At 49.2% G+C, this 18,466-nt stretch overlaps 1 protein-coding gene across 1 annotated transcript; it reads left to right on the plus strand.

The window, feature by feature from the left end:
- Positions 1 to 1,656: 1,656 nt before the first annotated feature.
- TF (transferrin) lies at positions 1,657 to 17,367 on the plus strand (the record flags this gene model as incomplete). The annotated part of the gene is made up of 17 exons (XM_080350037.1): positions 1,657 to 1,699; positions 3,540 to 3,703; positions 3,920 to 4,028; positions 5,376 to 5,567; positions 5,773 to 5,908; positions 6,329 to 6,384; positions 7,653 to 7,822; positions 7,942 to 8,128; positions 9,160 to 9,314; positions 10,031 to 10,124; positions 11,369 to 11,404; positions 12,062 to 12,220; positions 14,208 to 14,352; positions 15,220 to 15,284; positions 15,875 to 16,059; positions 16,882 to 17,068; positions 17,330 to 17,367. 17 exons carry the CDS (start codon positions 1,657 to 1,659, stop codon positions 17,365 to 17,367), a joined length of 2,121 nt encoding a protein of 706 aa, XP_080206163.1.
- Between the last annotated feature and the right edge of the window lie 1,099 nt (positions 17,368 to 18,466).

Consider the following 18,466-nt stretch of genomic DNA (forward strand, 5'->3'; position numbering starts at 1 on the left):
TCAGGGATGCTCTGGACACAAGAAGTGCTGCTCCTCTGGGAAAGCAGGGAATGAAAGCATGAGGAATAGGAACCGGCCATGCTGAAGGAATGGCTAAAGTGATGCTGGAACCAGCAGCATGTCCATGAATGCCTGTTGGGACCTCCAGCAGTCAGGGCCACAGTAAGGCAAGCTCATGGTACCACCACGGAGGTGGTCATTGCCTGCAGGTCTCCAGCAGCCCGTTTGCTGGGGCCCAAAGCCAGATCCTTGACCTGGCACTGGGCTCCCACCTGCATGGAAGCCACTATGGCCACCACTACCCATCTGCAGGTCACTGCGATCTGAAGGAGGGAGAAGAGCCAACCCAAGGTCCTTCCAGCCAACCTCAGCCAGGAGCCCACTGTAGGCAAGGCCATGGCCCTGCTGTGTGGAGGATGCAGGATACAGGGGAGGAAGGACCTGTGCAGGGGATCCAGAAGATCACAAATCATAGAATGGTTTGGGTTGAAGGGACTTTGCCAGCTCCCCCAGTGCCCCCCCTGCCATGAGCAGGGACATCTGCACCAGCTCAGGTTGCTCAGAGCCCCGTCCAGCCTGGCCTGGGATGTCTCCAGGGATGGTTCATCCACCACCTCTCTGGCCAACCTGGGCCAGGCTCTCACCACCCTCAGGGACAACAATTTCTTCCTCATGTCCAGCCTGAATCTCCCTCCTTTGCTTTAAAGCCATCACCCCTTGTCCTGTCACTACAGACCCTGGTAAAAAGTCCCTCCCCAGCTTTTTACAAGTCCCCTTTTAAGTCCATAAAGGCCACACCGAGGTCTCCCTGGAGCTTCTCTTCTGCAGCTGAACACCCCAGCTCTCTCAGCCTGTCCCCAGCAGAGCTGTTCCAGCCTCAAGTCATTCCTGGGGCTCCTCTGGCCCCTCTCTCCAGCAGGTCCATGTGTGTCCTGTGCTGAGGACCCAGAGCTGGACACAGCACCAGTCCTGGCTGCAGGGAGATAAACCAGGAGCGATGCAATGGGATGAGACTTATTGAGCTGCCTATTGGCTGTCATCAGCTTTCTTTGCTTGTGCAAGGAGCTGGCCAGATCAAGTGTAAGGAACATTTTCTGCTTTTCAACCCCATTGCCGTTGCCAAGAGAGCATGAAGGAGTGGGCAGGCATGCAGGGTGCTGCAAGCCACAGGGTGATGGGCACAACAGCAGCATTTACTGGCAAACATGCAAAATTCAGGGCTGGACCCAGCAGGGACTTTCTGAGATTAGGCTGAGACAAGGCAGGGGGTGGATAGGACAAAGAAAATAGCCTCTCCTGTGGTGTTTCAGCCTGCAGGGGAATTCAAATGTCACAACTTGGGAATTTTCCGTCTGAAGTACCTTGTAAAATGAAAAGCACCTTGCCCTGCTCTGACTCCTGCCCACGGAGGAGTTCAGTGCCAAAGTGAAAGGCTCCTAAAAATGGGCTGATCCAGGCAGGGGGGGCGATTTAGGAACTATTGAGAAACGAGGAAGGACAAACAGTGTTAGGTCATTGCTTCTGCAAACACAGCCAGGGCTCATTCCTCTATAAAAGGGAGAGAAAGCAGTTCCAGAGGCATCACAGACCTGGAGGGGACAGTCTGTGACCAAGGCTGCTGCACCCCCTCCTCGGCACCCACCTCCCCGCTCAAGCATGAAACTCTTACTCTCCACCGTGCTGTCCTTTGGGATAGTGGGTAAGTGTCTGCTAGAAGCAGTTTCGGGGGAAGAGTCCAAACTACCCAGGACCCCAGGCTTTCCCCCTAGACCAGGCTGGTTTAGAGCCGCACCCTGTGCCAGACCCAGGCAGCTGTTAAGGATGCAAAAGCCAAGGAGCTCCTGACAGATGCTTGCTGTGGATTTCTGTCACCGAGGATGGTGTTTGGAGCAGCATTTTTTCACTCGGGGCAGCCCGTGGAGGCTAGAGGGAGGTTTGCAGTTCCCGAGCTGCTGAGCACCCGGCTGGCAAGGAGGAGGGATGCTCGGTACCCGCTACCAGGGAGGGTCCCTGCTCCTGCTGCCATTGGGTGAAGGCAAAAATCACTCTCCCGCAAATTCCTGGAGAGGAGCTGGGGCTCAGCCAGTGGGGGAGAAACTAGAACAAGACCTCGATGCCAAGCCTGCATGCGTTGGGTTAGACCTGAAGGCAATGACAATAAAATAGAGCTTAAATAATGAAAGACTCTGCATGCTCCCCTCTCCCCTCCTGCATTGCTCCGTCCTGCTGCTGTGGCTGCGCTTTGCTCGGTCTCCTGTGTATTTTATGCCTGAATTGTGCTGCTCCAGAGCTGGCTCTGCTTGAAAGGGTTATTTCTCTCCTCTCTCTCTGCTGATGGTTTCAGCAGGTAATGCACAGGTAGAGAGATTGCTGCTGTCTGTACCCGCCCCGGAAAGGAAAGAGGGTTCCCATTCTTGGAGGAGGCAGCAAGTCTCTTCTGATCCCCCACAAAGCGTGGTGGTGATTAATGTCCTGGGTGGGAAGTGCTCCCCGTGCCACCAACATCTGGAAGTCCTCGAGCACCTTTGCTGAGTGCTAGCACACAAGGATGTCTTGTTAACGGCGAAGAGACTCTGCTCCTCCCCTGCACGGAAGGAGCCAAGAGGCTGGCAGGGTTGCAGCTCAAAAATCAAGTATGAGAGAATATTTCAGAGGTGAAAGAGAAAGTGGAAACAACACAAGTTAAACTGGAGATCTCTGGATGAGATGTGCCACGAAGGGTCTAGAGGGAGCGAGCTGTGCGTACAGTCCTGCCTGGAAGGGGTAGGGTTAAGGTGAATTGTGCAGCGCAAGTGGAACTTTAACTGCAAGTTTCCAAAGTTTCTGATGCTTAGATTGCAGAAGAAGGCATGAATCTGTGTCCACTTGAGGTCTTTGCTTTGTTCCAGTCGCCCAGAGCAGCCAGTCAGCTTCATTTTCTGGCTGGGGGACTCTAAGGAGAGAGGGCTGTGGAGGTGCTATGGCATATCTGTTATGGGTGTAGTGGAGGAGATGACATGTAAAGAGACAGTTAAATAGATCAGATCATCCAGCTGCCAAGGAGGTCATATGCGGCAATGTACTGGATATATTCTGGCCAGGTCAGAGCTGCTCTCCCTCGGTGGTTATTTGCAGAGACACTGCTTCAGCAGACTGCCTTTTTCTCTCAATTTCTGCAAAGTCTTGAGTTCAATTTCTACTCAACTGTCTGGATTTGTTCTTCTGCTCCTGTGAATGTTGCTGTGAGCTCAGGCTGCTTGATTCACGGTGCCGTGACATCCATTATCCAGGGACAGGAGTGATCCTCCCATATGTTGGACTAGGTGACCTTTGAAAGCCCTTTCCTACCCAAACTACTCTATGATTCTATGATTTCTGAAAGTCCACATGTCAGACAAGAAAGAAACAGCCTTTCTGCATGACTTACATGTGTAAGGGATATCCATCCCCCGAGGCCAGGACTACAGGGAACCAGAGACCGTGTATTCACAGAGACGGTTTTTCTCTCCACATGGTGCCTTTCTCTCTCTGAGACTGTTTATTTCTGGTTCTTTCTACAGCTCTGTGTCTCGCTGCTCCCCAGAAGGCAAGCGTCAGATGGTGCACAATATCCTCAGCAGAAGAGAACAAATGCAATAATCTACGGGAGCTCATGCAACAAGAGAGCGTTGCGTTGAGTTGCATGCAGAAATCAACGTACCTCGACTGCATAAAAGCCATTTCGGTGAGCGAGCAGCAAATATTAATATCTGTGCTGGGCACTGGGGATGTTTCAGCAGCTTGGGGAAGGTTGGGGTTTCCTTTGAGTCACTGGTTGGTGCCTGTGATCCCCCTGTAGAGAAGGACTCATCCACAAGGATCCGGGAGAGACTCCAGAGAAACGTTTTCCCTCATGTGTCCCCGCTCTTTGTTTATTGACCGAAATCTTTTTGTTGTTTAGAATAATGAAGTGGATGGTATTAGCTTGGACGGTGGTCAAGTTTTTGAGGCTGGCCTTGCCCCCTACAAGCTGAAGCCCATTGCTGCTGAGGTCTACGAACAAAGTGGAGGTACATCTTCATGCAATATTTTTAATCCAAGTGGTGGTAACAAACTGGTAGTGCACAGGCCAGCCTTTTGAAGCAGAGCTGCCACATTATTTCCGTTGGGTGTCTGAGATGTTGTCCCTGGTTTCCAGATCCCAGAGGGAAAGGGGTGGGGGGAAGTTACACCAAAATGTGAATCATCACCCATGGCCATAGAGTCGCTGCAATGGAAGGGGGAAGAGCCAGTGTCCCAATTCTGACATTAGCTGCAATGAAAGCCACTGATCCCATGATGATGTGGTGGCCAAGGGAGGAGGGCGCTGGGAGCAGAAATCATGGTCATTCCAAAGTGTGGCATAAAAATCGTGCTGGTCCCAGATATCTGCTGCTTTCAGTGACCTTGGACTATGTCAATAAAACACTGAACTAGATGGCGCAGATAACCTGCGTATCTTCCTGTGCAATCATCAAAACAAAACAAAACAAAAAGATTTTTTTGCTATGCGGGCAACAGCAAAACAGCGTTGCCATTAGTGGTTGTGGAGGAACACCCGGTTGAGATTAATGAGGCATCAGATGCAGGCAATGCACAGAAAGAAGAAGAAAAGCATAAAAAGTGGTCTGCGGCAAACCCTGCTGAGAAGAGTTTGCTCTGTTGCTCCATCCCTGGCCACTTTCTCTATGATGCTTCCTCTCCCCCATCTTCCTCTTGGGAGCTGAACAGATATTTCTCCATTTTTGTCTTTCTTGCCTCATATAATCCCAGCATGTTCAAAGCTCCCGACCTCTTCTGGCCTCTGCCCTGGAGTTCATCCTCTTTGTACACAGCATTCAGGATCAAAGCAGCACGGCAGAGCCATTCCCAACACAGTAGCTAAGAAAATACAGATATTAAACGTAAGGCTGTGGTCTCTACCACCCATAAAACTAAGTCACCTTATTCATTTGTAGCATCTGATGGAATAAGTATAGTTTTAAAGACTTAGTGTGGAATTTCATTCTTGCAAGGCTTACATGTGTACTTCAGTAGGCAACGGCATTTGAGAAAAGACTTGCCAAGGAAGATTTGCCAAAAAGACTCGTTGAAGCATCCTTACAAAAACATGGGCACATCTGACGTCTGTCCTGTCTCAAAGCACTTCGTGTGTGACAGTATTTTCAGTTCACTTGCCATTACAAGCTGTAATGCACAGCGTTGGTTTGATATTGGTAGTGTAGCTCTTCCCTAAGAAAACAGGAAAAACATGGGTCTTCGAGCAAAGTTGTTAATTATTTGGAGGTGTGGCACTTTATTCTCTGAAAGGAGGGGTTTGCCTGGATTTGAAATGTTCCTGCTTTTCCGTTGCTTTCCTACTTTTTCCTGCTTTGTAGGCTCCACAATCAGCTACTATGCCGTGGCCCTTGTGAAGAAAGGAACAGACTTCACAATTGATAATCTGCGGGGCAAGACCTCCTGCCACACGGGCCTGGGCAGGTCTGCGGGCTGGAACGTCCCGATCGGGACCCTCATCCGCCGGGGAGATATCCAGTGGGACGGCACAGACTCGGGCTCCATAGAGCAAGGTGAGGTGGGAAGTGGGGAAATCGATGGGCTGATGTTCACCCATGGTTGGTGTTACGGTGAAAACCATGTTGGCCGACCTTCTGCAGAGGTCCAGAGGTGCCTCGTAGAGCAGTGGTGTCACTGACATTTTTTGGGCATCCCCTCCCTTCCAAGTCCTTGTAGAAGTGAATTTTAGACCAACTATTGCTTCTTTCTCATCCATAGCCGTGGCCAATTTTTTCTCTGCCAGCTGTGTGCCTGGTGCCACCACTGAACAAAAACTGTGCCGCCAGTGCAAGGGGGATGCCAAAACCAAATGCTCCCGCACGGGACCTTATTCTGGATATTCTGGAGCTTTTCAGTGAGTGAAAATATTTCCTTTGGAAAAGGAACATACACGAGCGGTCATTACAGCAGGGAGGGCTGTGTTGTAACCAAGGGGTCCTGAGGAGACTGAATTGATAGAACAACTGTGAATGCTGGTAATTAAAGATCCAATTAGCAACAATAGGCAGGCAGTTAATGGGAGATGAGAGAGGCAGCTGGGCTGTACAGTTTTGCACAGAGTGAAGACTACACAGCATTAGCGTTGCGCTAAGTCCAGCTGGGATTCTTGAGCATCACTTCTCTGCCATGGCATTTCCTTCCCTGCCAGCGTAGCTTTTTTTTGGGGAAGACTATTGCTCCATGACTGCAGTTTGTGCTGAAGCAGGAGACACATCTGGTTTTTGGTTTTGTTTTGGTTTTATTTTAACATCTCCTCTGTTCCTTCCACCTGCAGCTGTCTGAAAGACGGAAAAGGAGACGTTGCTTTTGTGAAGCACACAACTGTCCAAGGTAGGCCCGTGAGATCTCCTTTGGTTCTCTCCTTTCCAGTCCGACCTCTTGCTGCCACTCCATTCTGCAATTAGTCTACACCATGCAGACTTTCCATCCTCTCCAGGTTTGCCCCAAACCTCTTCTCCTTTCATCTCCATAAACATGTTTTGCACACTGTGGGCTGACTCATCCCTGTTACTGAAAAACAGGATTGTGGTGGGGTCCACTTTTTTTTAGTTTTTATTTTTGGGTTCTTCTTTGAAGAAGGAAAACCTGCTCGATCTAAATTCAATGGTATTACTGTTGATGCTATATCTCAGAGCCAGCTGTAACATTACCGCAGCAAGGGCAAAGAGAGAAATTGTGCGGGTAATTATGCTCACCCATCCCTCTGGGAGGGTTTCTGGAGGAAATTCAGCCCAGGAGTTCCCCAGCTCTGCATCTGTCAGGTATGGAAGATGCTCTGGCATACCCAGAACACGCAGGGAGCTCAGTGAAGGGCCACCAAGATGGCCATGGAGCAGGAACACTTGTCCTGTGAGGAGATGCTCAGCAGGGTGGGCTTCGTCAGCCTGGGGAAGAGGTGGTTTTGGGGGCACCTCAGGGCAGCCCGCCTGTGCTTACAAGGAGAACGTGCAGCCAAGATCTTTATGGAGGTGGACAGTGGAAAGATGAGAAACACTAGTGGTAAGCTGAAGCAAGAGAGGTCTGGACAGCTGAGGACAGTCAGATAGTGGAATAGGTCATCCAGGGTAGCTGTGCACCCTCCATCCTTGGAGGTTTTCAAGATTCACCAGGAACAACCTGACCTGCCCCTGCTTTGAGCAGGAACTTGGACCAGAGATCTTCAGACGTCCCTTCCCACCTGAATTGTCCTGTGATCTCTGGCCTGGGCTCTGTTTTTAGCCGTGACACTGGCTGCCTACTGGCCTTCACAGACCATGTGCAGCTCTCACTTGTTCAACCCATTTGCATGGTGATTGTAAATCTATTTGTACATGCCTGGATGTCTCGGCACTACTGCCACATAAATCTTCTTACTGTTGGGTTAGTTATGACAGAGGCAGTGATAATTTCTCTTTCACCGGCACATGTTTTCTGCATCGCCTTCATATGACCACAACAACCCCACTGCCAGTGCAAAGCAGGTGTGTGCAACCTGTCTTCTGCAAAGAATTATCCCCTGAACTTCTGCATAAATAAATTAATTACAAACCTAACCCAGACTGTCTCTTTTTTTATCTGTTTTAATACTGATGTAACTCACGGTTCCTCTCTTCCTCCAGAAAATGCCCCAGAGGAGAAGGATGAGTACGAGCTGCTGTGTCTGGATGGCACTCGTCAGCCAGTGGACAACTACAAATCCTGTCACTGGGCCAGGGTGCCTGCTCATGCTGTGGTGGCTCGGGACGATAGCAAGGTTGATGACATCTGGACCTTCCTCTCAAAGGCACAGGTATCATCATCTCTCCTTCCCCTTCCTCCTTCTCTTCTGTCCTCTGGCTTTCCCTCTTCTCTCCAGCTTTCCAAGAGCTTTGATACAACCATTTCCTGATTATGTTTCCTCTGTAACAGGAAAGATTTGGCGTGGGCACAAGCAGCAGCTTCCATCTCTTTGGGCCACCTGGCAAGAAGGAACCAGCCCTCAAAGACATGCTTTTCAAAGACTCTGCTATCGGTCTGAAGCGTATCCCATCACTGATGGATTCCCAGCTCTACCTGGGCTTCGAGTACTACAGTGCTATCCAGAGCCTTCAGAAAGGTAGGCGAGACACGAAATACTGGTGTTGCGTCAGTGGGAGCTGCACCGAAGAGGTGGTTCAGCAAATACATCTAGGGAAAGAACAGCAATTTTTCAAACACAGACACTATTCTCTGCAAAATATTTCCTGTAAAAGGCATTATCTTTAAAAATCACACAGTCTTCACAGCCTTCACTTACATCAACAAAATGAATTAGTTGATTCCAAAGTCAAAATAACATCGTCACCAACAAAGGTGGAAAATGTACACACACTCCACCTCCTGTCCCTTCACCATGATTACAACCACAAAAATTGGCCACAGTTATTCAGCTAGCGGTAGGGACTGGGCATAGTCAAAACTGCTGATTAGAAAAGCCATTTGTGGGACTTAAGAGGAAGGAACACGCCAGGACACCAGGTCCAGGATTGGCCACTTGAGGGAAACAGTGTCTTTTATTTCCATCTGGACCCACCAAGCATTTACCGATGCCCAGCTGGCTTTCTGAGAGTCAAACGTTCCACAAATAACCTCTAAAATCCACTTAAAATGTATTATTGCTCAGAGGTCTCTGTGGTAGGCTCGGCTGCTATGGCGTTTATAGAAAGGAGTGCGTAGACTCATGTAGCACAAAACCAGATTATTTAAACATCATTTCACAGAAACTTAACTACGTTGTACTTTTCCAGCTCAGTCTGGTCTTACTCTCATGGTTTGTCTGGGCTGTGAGGTCTGGAGAAACACCAAATATATTATAGGCAGCAATACCAAGTACTACTAACACGTGGTTGGTCTAGTGGTTGCGATATTTTAGCCAACACGAATCAGAGTGAACAGCTTGTCTCATGCAGAAAGTCTCCTTTCTGACCTGTAAGGTGTTTTTTTTTGAGCATCCTTCAGCTTAAGAATCATCTCTTCTATTCACGTCAGTTATTAAACATGAACATCTTACTTGGGGCAGCAGTGGGTTTGTGTGTACAGATGGTTTCATGACTCAGTTTTTTGGTGGCCTTGTTGTTCTCTGGGCTTATTTTTCCTCTGGTTTTCCAGACCAGCTGAGCTCCAACCACAGGGAAAAAAAGATGCGGTGGTGCGCGGTGGGCAAGAATGAGAAGAGCAAGTGTGACCTCTGGAGCGTGGTGAGCAATGGGGAGGTGGAGTGCACCGTGGCGGACGACACCAAGAGCTGCATCGTGAAGATCATGGTATGGCTGGTGTCTTCTTCCTTTTCTTCTCCCTGTGAACCTTTCGGCATTTCTTCTCTCAGCCTGGGAATAGATTGGGCACGGAGGGGTGGAAGATTTTGAAATAAAACATTGGCAGTTTTGTGAGAAAGACCAGTGGGCAGAAACCAACCTCGTCACAGGGAAAAGGCTCGACTAGCTTTTCATCAATTAACATTTTTCAAAGAAAAATTTATTGAGGTTTCCTAAATAAAAAGCACTTTTCTGGAGTGAAGTAACTTTTTATTTGTAAAAGGAAGGCAAGATACAGGTTTTGAAAAGAGCAGAGTAAAACGGTTGCCTGTTTAGAAGACGAGTGGTTCCGTAGTGCGGGCGAGGAGGTGGCAGCTCGGAGGGCTGGGTCGGGACCACAAAGACAGCATAAAATGCAAACTTGGAAGGACAGGTGAGATAAAGAAATTTGTTTGACAGTTAAACAGGTGAGGAGAGACACATGCCAGAGCCTGCAAGTATCTGGCGAGGAACAATTTGAAAACTCCCTTTGCATCAGTGAGACATTGCCTGTCCATATGCTAAGGAGTGGCTTTAAATGTCCCCTTGGCCTCAAGCCCTTCTCCCTTAACCAATTGCTTCATTTACAACCTGACTTCTGAAAAACGCTGCTCTGGGGACATACAACGTTGTTTCATCTCTGCTCTGGGACATACAGCATCACTACTGCGCCCTTTTCATTGCAGAAAGGTGAAGCAGATGCAATCAGCTTGGATGGAGGTTTTGTCTACACAGCCGGAGTGTGCGGCTTGGTGCCGGTGATCGGAGAAAGCTATGACGGTAAGCACGGCCTGGGCTGTCCCTCCGGATTCAAAACACGGGACAAATGGCTGACACTGGAAGCTGTGCTGCCATCCAGAGACCTGGACAGGCTGGAGAGCTGGGCGGGGAGAAATTTAATGAAATAGAACAAGGGCAAGTGTAGAGTCTTCAATCTGGGCAGGAACAACCCCAGGTTCCACTGTAAGTTGGGGAATGACCTATTAGAGAGCAGTGTAGGGGAAAGGGACCTGGAGGTCCTGGGGACAGCAGGGTGACCATGAGCCAGCACTGGGCCCTTGTGGCCAGGAAGGCCAGTGGTACCTGGGGTGGGTTAGAAGGGGGTGGTCAGTAGGTCAGAGAGGTTCTCCTGCCCCTCTGCTCTGCCCTGGCGAGACCACACCTGGAATCTTGTGTCCAGTGGTGGCCCCTCAGTTCCAGCAGGACAGGGAACTGCTGGAGAGAGTCCAGCGCAGCCACCAAGATGCTGAAGGGAGTGGAGCATCTCCCGTGTGAGGAAAGGCTGAGGGAGCTGGGGCTCTGGAGCTGGACAAGAGGAGACTGAGGGGGGACTCATTCCTGGGGATCAATATGGAAAGGGGGAGTGTCAGGAGGATGGAGCCAGGCTCTTCTGGGTGACAACCAGTGACAGGACAAGGGGCAATGGGTGCAAACTGGAACACAGGAGGTTCCACTGACAGAGGAGAAGAAAGTTCTTCATGGTGAGGGTGGCAGAGCCTGGCCCAGGCTGCCCAGGGAGGTTGTGGAGTCTCCTTCTCTGCAGACATTCCAACCTGCCTGGACACCTTCCTGTGTAACCTCATCTGGATGTTCCTGCTCCATGGGGGGATTGCACTGGATGAGCTTTCCAGGTCCCTTCCAATCCCTGACATTCTGGAATTCTGTGATTTATTCTGAAATACATAAAGCAGCCTCAGCGCTGCATCCTGCAGAAAACACACCGTGCTTGGAGGCAGCTCTGCTCACACGTCTCTCCTCGCCACGGCAGTGGGACAGCCCCGAGACAGGGGACATCGACAGTCAGGAAAACAGTCACCTTCAGCTCTTCTTCTTTATTTTAATTGTGATGTCCATGTCCTTTAGCACCGGCCTCAGTAAAACTAGTTGTTTAAGCTCAGAGGAGCTGATGGACGCTGAGCTTTGTTCCGCTGATGCACTAATTTCTCCAGAAATTAGTCAGCTTGATCCTTTTTTGGTTTTGCCATATCTTTTATGTAATATCTTCTTATTTTTCCCTCCCTCAGATGAGCGCGAATGCAGCAAAGCAGCCGGAGAACCAGGTAATTACTACCAACAGGGGGATAGAAAACTGTCCTGGTGGATATAAATAGATATAAATATATATATAAGAAATAGAAATAGAAATAGAAATTATAGATATAAAATATACATGCAGTCATGAATAGAGAATAAATGGCTGATCTCCACACATAATCCTCTGTGGCCAATGTAGATATTAAATATTTGGGTGACAAATTTAGTAGTTAGATGGAAAGTCTGGGTCTGCAAGCAGATATCAAAGCAAAGTATACAGTATTGGCAGAGATTTGTGTTTAGTTGTTGCGGTCACACCGTAACAGTGCCAGGGCTGCAAACATGGAAACAGGGTCTGGGCTGTAGCGCTAGGAAATTGTTCTTTATAGAAATGTGAAGCAGGAGAGGAGGGAAGGTTTTTGCCCTTGGCTAAATAAATCATGATGTGTGATGCTTCTTGCATACCCAAGTGTCAGAGTTTTGGGGAGAAATGTCAGGTATCATAATTTCCCAGGAGCACAGTGGGAGTAGATGCATCATACCTGTAAATTATTCTGTTGTCGCTGGGTGGCAAATAACTTATAAGTGTGAAGTATTTCTGCTGCGCTCTTCATAGGTGCCCTCTCCCAGTGAGATGCTCAGATCAGTCCTTAATTCTTCCCTATTATTTTACCTTCTGAAAGCTTCCTACTTTGCCGTGGCTGTTGTGAAGAAATCTGACGGCGACATCACGTGGAACAATCTGCAGGGCAAGAAGTCGTGCCACACGGCTGTTGGGAGGACAGCCGGCTGGAACATCCCCATGGGCTTGATTCACAACAAGACGGGGAACTGCAATTTCGGTGAGTCCAGTCGTGTATCCATTTCCCCAAGCGTGCAAAAATATCTTCCCATTCTTCCTTTTTTCTTCTAAGTTTCATGTGCCTCCCAACTGGAGATGGGAAATGGAGAAGACTCTGTTGTTTAAGGTTTTACTGAGCAAAGTTTTAGGTTGTTGGTGAGCGTTTTGGAGTAAGACATGGTGCATCAGCTACTTTGGGGGACTTTGGTTTCTTTTCACATCTCTCGCTTCAACCTCGAGCTCCAGTAGAAGTTGGGGAACGAGCTGCTGGAGAGCCGTGTAGGGGAAAGGGACCTGGGGGTCCTGGGGACAGCAGGGTGAGCATGAGCCAGCACTGGGCCCTTGTGGCCAGGAAGGCCAATGGTACCTGGGGTGGGTTAGAAGGGGGTGGTCAGTAGGTCAGAGAGGTTCTCCTGCCCCTCTGCTCTGCCTTGGGGAGACCACACCTGGAATCTTGTGTCCAGATGTGGCCCCTCAGTTCCAGCAGGACAGAGAACTGCTGGAGAGAGTCCAGCGCAGCCACCAAGATGCTGAAGGGAGTGGAGCATCTCCCGGGTGAGGAAAGGCTGAGGGAGCTGGGGCTCTGGAGCTGGACAAGAGGAGACTGAGGAGAGACAACCAATGATAGGATAAGGGGCAATGGGTGCAAACTGGAAGATGAGCAACAAAGATGATGGAGTGGAGCGTCTCCTGTGTGAGGAAAGGCTGAGGGATCTGGGGCTCTGGAGCTGGACAAGAGGAGACTGAGGAGAGACAACCAATGATAGGATAAGGGGCAATGGGTGCAAACTGGAAGATGAGCAACAAAGATGATGGAGTGGAGCGTCTCCTGTGTGAGGAAAGGCTGAGGGATCTGGGGCTCTGGAGCTGGACAAGAGGAGACTGAGGGGGGACTCATTCCTGGGGATCAATATGGAAAGGGAGAGTGTCAGGAGGATGGAGCCAGGCTCTTCTGGGTGACAACCAGTGACAGGACAAGGGGCAATGGGTGCAAACTGGAACACAGGAGGTTCCACTTAAATATGAGAAGCAACTTGTTTGGGGTGAGGGTGGCAGAGCCTGGCCCAGGCTGCCCAGGGAGGTTGTGGAGTCTCCTTCTGTGCAGACATTCCAACCCGCCTGGACACCTTCCTGTGTAACCTCATCTGGGTGTTCCTGCTCCATGGGGGGATTGCACTGGATGAGCTTTCCAGGTCCCTTCCAACCCCTGACATTCTGGGATTCTGTGATTTACAGCAGCTCAAAAGCTGTTGCCAGAAAGGGGAATGCAGGCTGCCACAGGGTCCCTATGCCCTGATGCTTCTGCAGGGTGTGGAGTGGAGGTAAAAGGTGGATTTGTGAATCAGGGAAGGGAAGGCAAGGCAAGGCAAGGCAAGGCAAGGCAAGGCAAGGCAAGGCAGAGGCTGATCTTTGCTCAAGAAACTTAACGGGACTGATCTGACCACCTGAGAATAAGGAGGTAAAAGTCTACATTGATTCTGCGACTCAGAGGTTGTTCAGAAAATCGACTTTTGATATTAGGGTCCAACAGAAATAATCTGGAAATATTATCAACCGAGGCAAATTAAGCATATAATTATTAAAAGGAAATCTCTAGCCACAAGAGAAGATACACATTAGCAAGTTTTACAAGCAGCCTCTCCATCCTCCTGGCTGTATTTCCCCCCGTCCCGCAGAGCTCTGGCATTGCTGCCCAACGCTTGGGCTGGCGCTGTGCGAGCTGGGAACAGTTTGCAGCACAAAAACATCCTTCTTTTCATGCCAAGACAGTGCCTAGTGCAACTCAGCAAGAACCAATTTTCCCAGCGAAAACTGGATGCTCACAATTCGCCATCCGCTGAAGCGCTCTCCTCCTCACGGCCCGTTTCCCGTGACCACTAATACGAATTCAGCGTGAGAATGCGTTGCTTGAAGAAACTCTATTTTTTCAGTGTGGGAAAGTGATATTTTTGTTTGTTTGTTTGTTTTTCCCCTATTTCTGCCTTCAGATGAATACTTCAGTGAGGGCTGTGCTCCCGGGTCTCCTCCCAACTCCCGCCTGTGCCAGCTGTGCCAGGGCTCCGGGGGGCTCCCGCCGGAGAAATGCGTCGCCAGCAGCCACGAGAAATACTACGGATATACCGGAGCTCTCCGGTAGGTGGTGGCAACACTCTCAAGTACCCTGGGGCTAATCACAAAGTAGGTAGGAAGTACAGCCTCATCTTGACGCTAATTTGCTTTTTGTCCAGTGCTGAAGGTAGGTATATATATCTGTAACTTAAACACACGCTATACATTTTAATTTATGCGGCCTCTTGCAAAACAACGCAAAATGTTCATGTTCTGTAAAATTAATATCCTGGTGTCTCCAGGCAAAATTGTAGAGACACAAGGGTTTGGCCAGACATCCCACAATGGCAGCAATGCGAGGCTTTTAACGCGAATAAGGAGCGTTAAATGATGGGGACTCGCAAAAAATGCTGGCACCAGACACCCCCTGTTAAAAATGCCACTTGCCTTAGTTGAAATGAGCCGTCCTTTAAAAAACTGAGAGACTGAACATCAGCCCCAGCGCCATCTTCACCCACTCAGAGTCAGCTCAAGTCCAAGTAATTCAGATTTGATTTGATTTGCATGAATTTAAAGAGAGAATGAATCTTGTTTCATTTACCTCTAAGAGCAGAGACCCTGTGCCGGGGTTTGTGGTCCTTTTGGTGCAAGTTGGTGTTTTTAAAAAGCTGCGAACACGTGCAGGCATTGCAGAAAGTAACAGGAATTCTGAGCCTGGCCAAACAATGAAATGAATTGGCTACGTATCATGTGGGAAGGATACGTGTTTTTTTCCAGCATGTGTTAAAAGATTGTGCTTCAGACACCCTTAAAATACTCATGGCAGGGCTGCTAGACCTGGCTGGCCTTGGAGATTAATTTTACAAAATAAGATATAGATCAGAATCCAACCTGTGGGAAAGGGCCAGGGTTCAAGCAGCCACATCACCTGCCTTTTTTTGCATTTCCCAGGTGTCTGGTTGAGCGGGGAGACGTGGCCTTTATTAAACATTCAATCGTCGAGGAGAACGTTGACGGTATGTGTTTATTCTGTTGCACGAGACTGGACAGGGCTGCCTTGCCCTATCTGCATCATTTTTGTTCCCAGTGCAGAAGGCAATATCAAACTTTAGCTGCTCATCCTCTCAATCTCAACCCTTTTACAGGAGAAGCAAAATTCAAACATCAGCAGGTGCTGTCTGCCCGGGATGGCTCTTCCCAGGCATTTCTACAGAGACACTTCCCCACTAATTACTGTTTAATTTCAGCTACACAATTATTTAGATGGTCTCTTAACCCCAGCCGCCTGCCTCCACACCTTTGTGCAGCACCCTGGCTCCCTGCTCGCCCAAAAATTAAAGGTGCAGTTGACATTTCTGAAAGCAGCGGCTGAAGTTTTCCACTCATTTGTGAAAAAAAATGCAGGGAAGGAGATGTAACTAAATCTCCCAGTTTGACTCGTCCTGTTGATTGTTCCTGAGTTTTACTCACAGCCTCATTCGCACCTGCTGAGTGTCCCAGCACCAGGGCACACGCAGGCAGGACAAATGTCTCACGTAGGTGTGGGGAGGCCAACGTCCTTCTGCTCCACAAGGGCTCTGAACCTCCAAACCTATTCTCTTTGAAGGCAAAAATAAAGAAGACTGGGCCAAAGATCTGAAGATGGACCAGTTTGAGTTGCTGTGCACTGATGGGCGACGGGCGAATGTCATGGCTTACAGGGAGTGTCACCTGGCCAAAGTTCCTACCCATGCTGTGGTCACGCGTCCCGAGAAAGCAAAGAAAGTCCGCGAGCTGCTGGAGAGACAGGAGGTTGGTAGTGCTGGCAGCGGAAGGAACGTTCTGGGGTTGCTTCTATGTTGAGAGTAATGATGCTCGGAGTTTCACCGAGCTGGATCATACTGGCTGCTGTTGTCACGCTGCATTGGTGTGACACGAGATCCTCTGGCCTTGCCCTTGCACTTGGTCTCTAAAATGAAAAATGTTTTAAATTGTTTAATATTGGGCCCAATGCACAGTAACTTTCCTTTCTGGAGAACTCTAGTGTAGTAGACCTTGGCACCACTGCTGTTTTTTCTGACATCAGAAGCAAGACTCCATTGGGTCTTATGAGTATATATGGTCAGGTGCCCATATTCAGAACTCCCCTCACTCAGCCACAAGCAGATGTATGTGACCCCACATCAATTGTTTGCACTTACTTCAAGAATTTCTCACAAAATAAGATAAAGCTATATTTTACTATGCCTTCCAGCCTCCAGCGCACACACAGTCCCACGGCTACTGCTGTAAATGTGGCCAGGTTAAACCAGCCTGAAAACGTCAATATTTGCTCCACTGTCTGGTTTGCTGCCTTGGGAAGTCACCTTCTTTTGCTTCCAGCTCATGGTTAAGGCACAGGACCTGTGGGCAGCATCTGCCGATGGGCTCTCCATGCAGTGACGTTAAATGGTCATGTCACCACTGAGAGCCTCCTCATCTAACCACATCATCAGAAGATTCAGTCCTAAATTTCTAGAGCTCAGCTGGGGGCTCTCCAGGATGAGGGTGAAGAACTAGGACCAAGATCTAGGCTTGTGCAAGCTGAATCTTGCCAGCTTTCTACTTTTTACACACTCTTTGCCTTTGTTTCAGAAATTGTTTGGGACAAAAGGAGTCGACACGGACAGGTTCAAGATGTTTGAGTCTGAAACCAAGGACCTTCTGTTTAAAGATTTGACCAAGTGTCTGGTCAAACTCCGTGAGGGAATCACGTACAAGGAGTTCCTCGGGGATCAATACTACGCTTCAGTCGCCAGCCTCAACACCTGCAATCCATCAGGTAATGGCAACAGCCCCATGACAAACCCCGTGAATTGCAGTTCTCAGCCTCGCAGGCATGGACAGTTTCTCTTGTAGCTGCCCGTTTAACTTTTTAAACCAAAATGAGGATAACTGTCAGGGCGCAGTGCAATCTGTGCTCAATACACATTTTTCCCTGGCACCCTGAATATATTTCACATGCAACGATGTTGTTGGCATGGTGGGGTGTGTGCTGGTGGGATGAAAAGCAGGATCTGACCTTCTCCCCGTCCCTTTCCAGATCTCCTCCAGGTGTGCACCTTCCTGGAGGACAAGTAGCGAGATGGGAAGGACCCTTTGCTGGAAGGGGAGGAAACTTCAAGCCATGACTCCTCTCGCGCCCTCAGCACCCACCACCCACCCGCCGAGGGGCCCCTGCCTCCCCTGCTTTCTCTGCCCTTCCTCATCGCTCTCCAAGCGGCTGCCGGAGACTTCACCCTTCTCTGCTGCGACCACAGCAAGAAATAAAATGTTAAATCTAAAGGGGTGTCCTGAGGTTTTTCCCAACCGTCCTTATTCCTGAGTATCTCTCGCTGGAGGACGATGCTGGGTTTGGCGGTTGCATTTAAGGTTTTCCCGCCCATTAGAGAAGTTTGTTTCAATGTTTGCTGAAGCAAAATGGATTAAATACGCCCTGGAGCCTAACGAACAGATGTTTTGTACTCTCTGTGCTTTTACTTCACCCAGCTCATCCCGGTTTCTCCCCAGCAGGTGACGGTTGCCCCATGTGGTTGGGACACAGGAGGAGGGAGAGCGTTGATGTCGGGGGAGCTGGAGGGTGGTGTGAGGCAAGTTCCTTTCCCCAGGTTTCCCACAGCAGACATTCAGGCGTGGAATCCAGAAATTCCTCTAAAATAAGTAATTTATTCCCAAGGTGTAGCGTAGAGCAGCTCGAGCTGGTGCCTCCTGGACAGGGACCCTCAGCAGGAAAAGACTTGGACAATTCTACCCCCCAATGTCACAGCTGCAAACAGCCCCGTCCTGTCCCTTCACTGATCTCCAGGCCACAGCTGCCCTGGTCTTCCAGCTTGAAGACTCTGAGGCCTTTTTTACACAATGACAAAGAAATTCCAAAGTTTCACAACTTGAAGAAGTTCTGCTGAGCCAACTGACTTAGGATAAGTGGGTTCTACACAAGCAGTTTCTGACCAAATTCTGTCAGAAGCAACACAGCCAATAATTCCATAAGCTCAGGCAGTCCATGCCCTAACAGGTGGAGAAGGAGAATTACCAAACCAAACAAAAAATATACAGCGGTTGTAAGGTGGAAAGTGTGAATAGAAACCACTGGAGGCAACCCTGTGTGAGCCGAATCCTTAACTAATCGTAGGTAATTATAATATTAAAATACACCCTTTCCTTGTGAGTAATGAGCATG

The sequence above is a fragment of the Nesoenas mayeri genome (genome assembly GCF_963082525.1).
Source record: "Nesoenas mayeri genome assembly, chromosome: 9".
NCBI lineage: Eukaryota > Metazoa > Chordata > Aves > Columbiformes > Columbidae > Nesoenas > Nesoenas mayeri.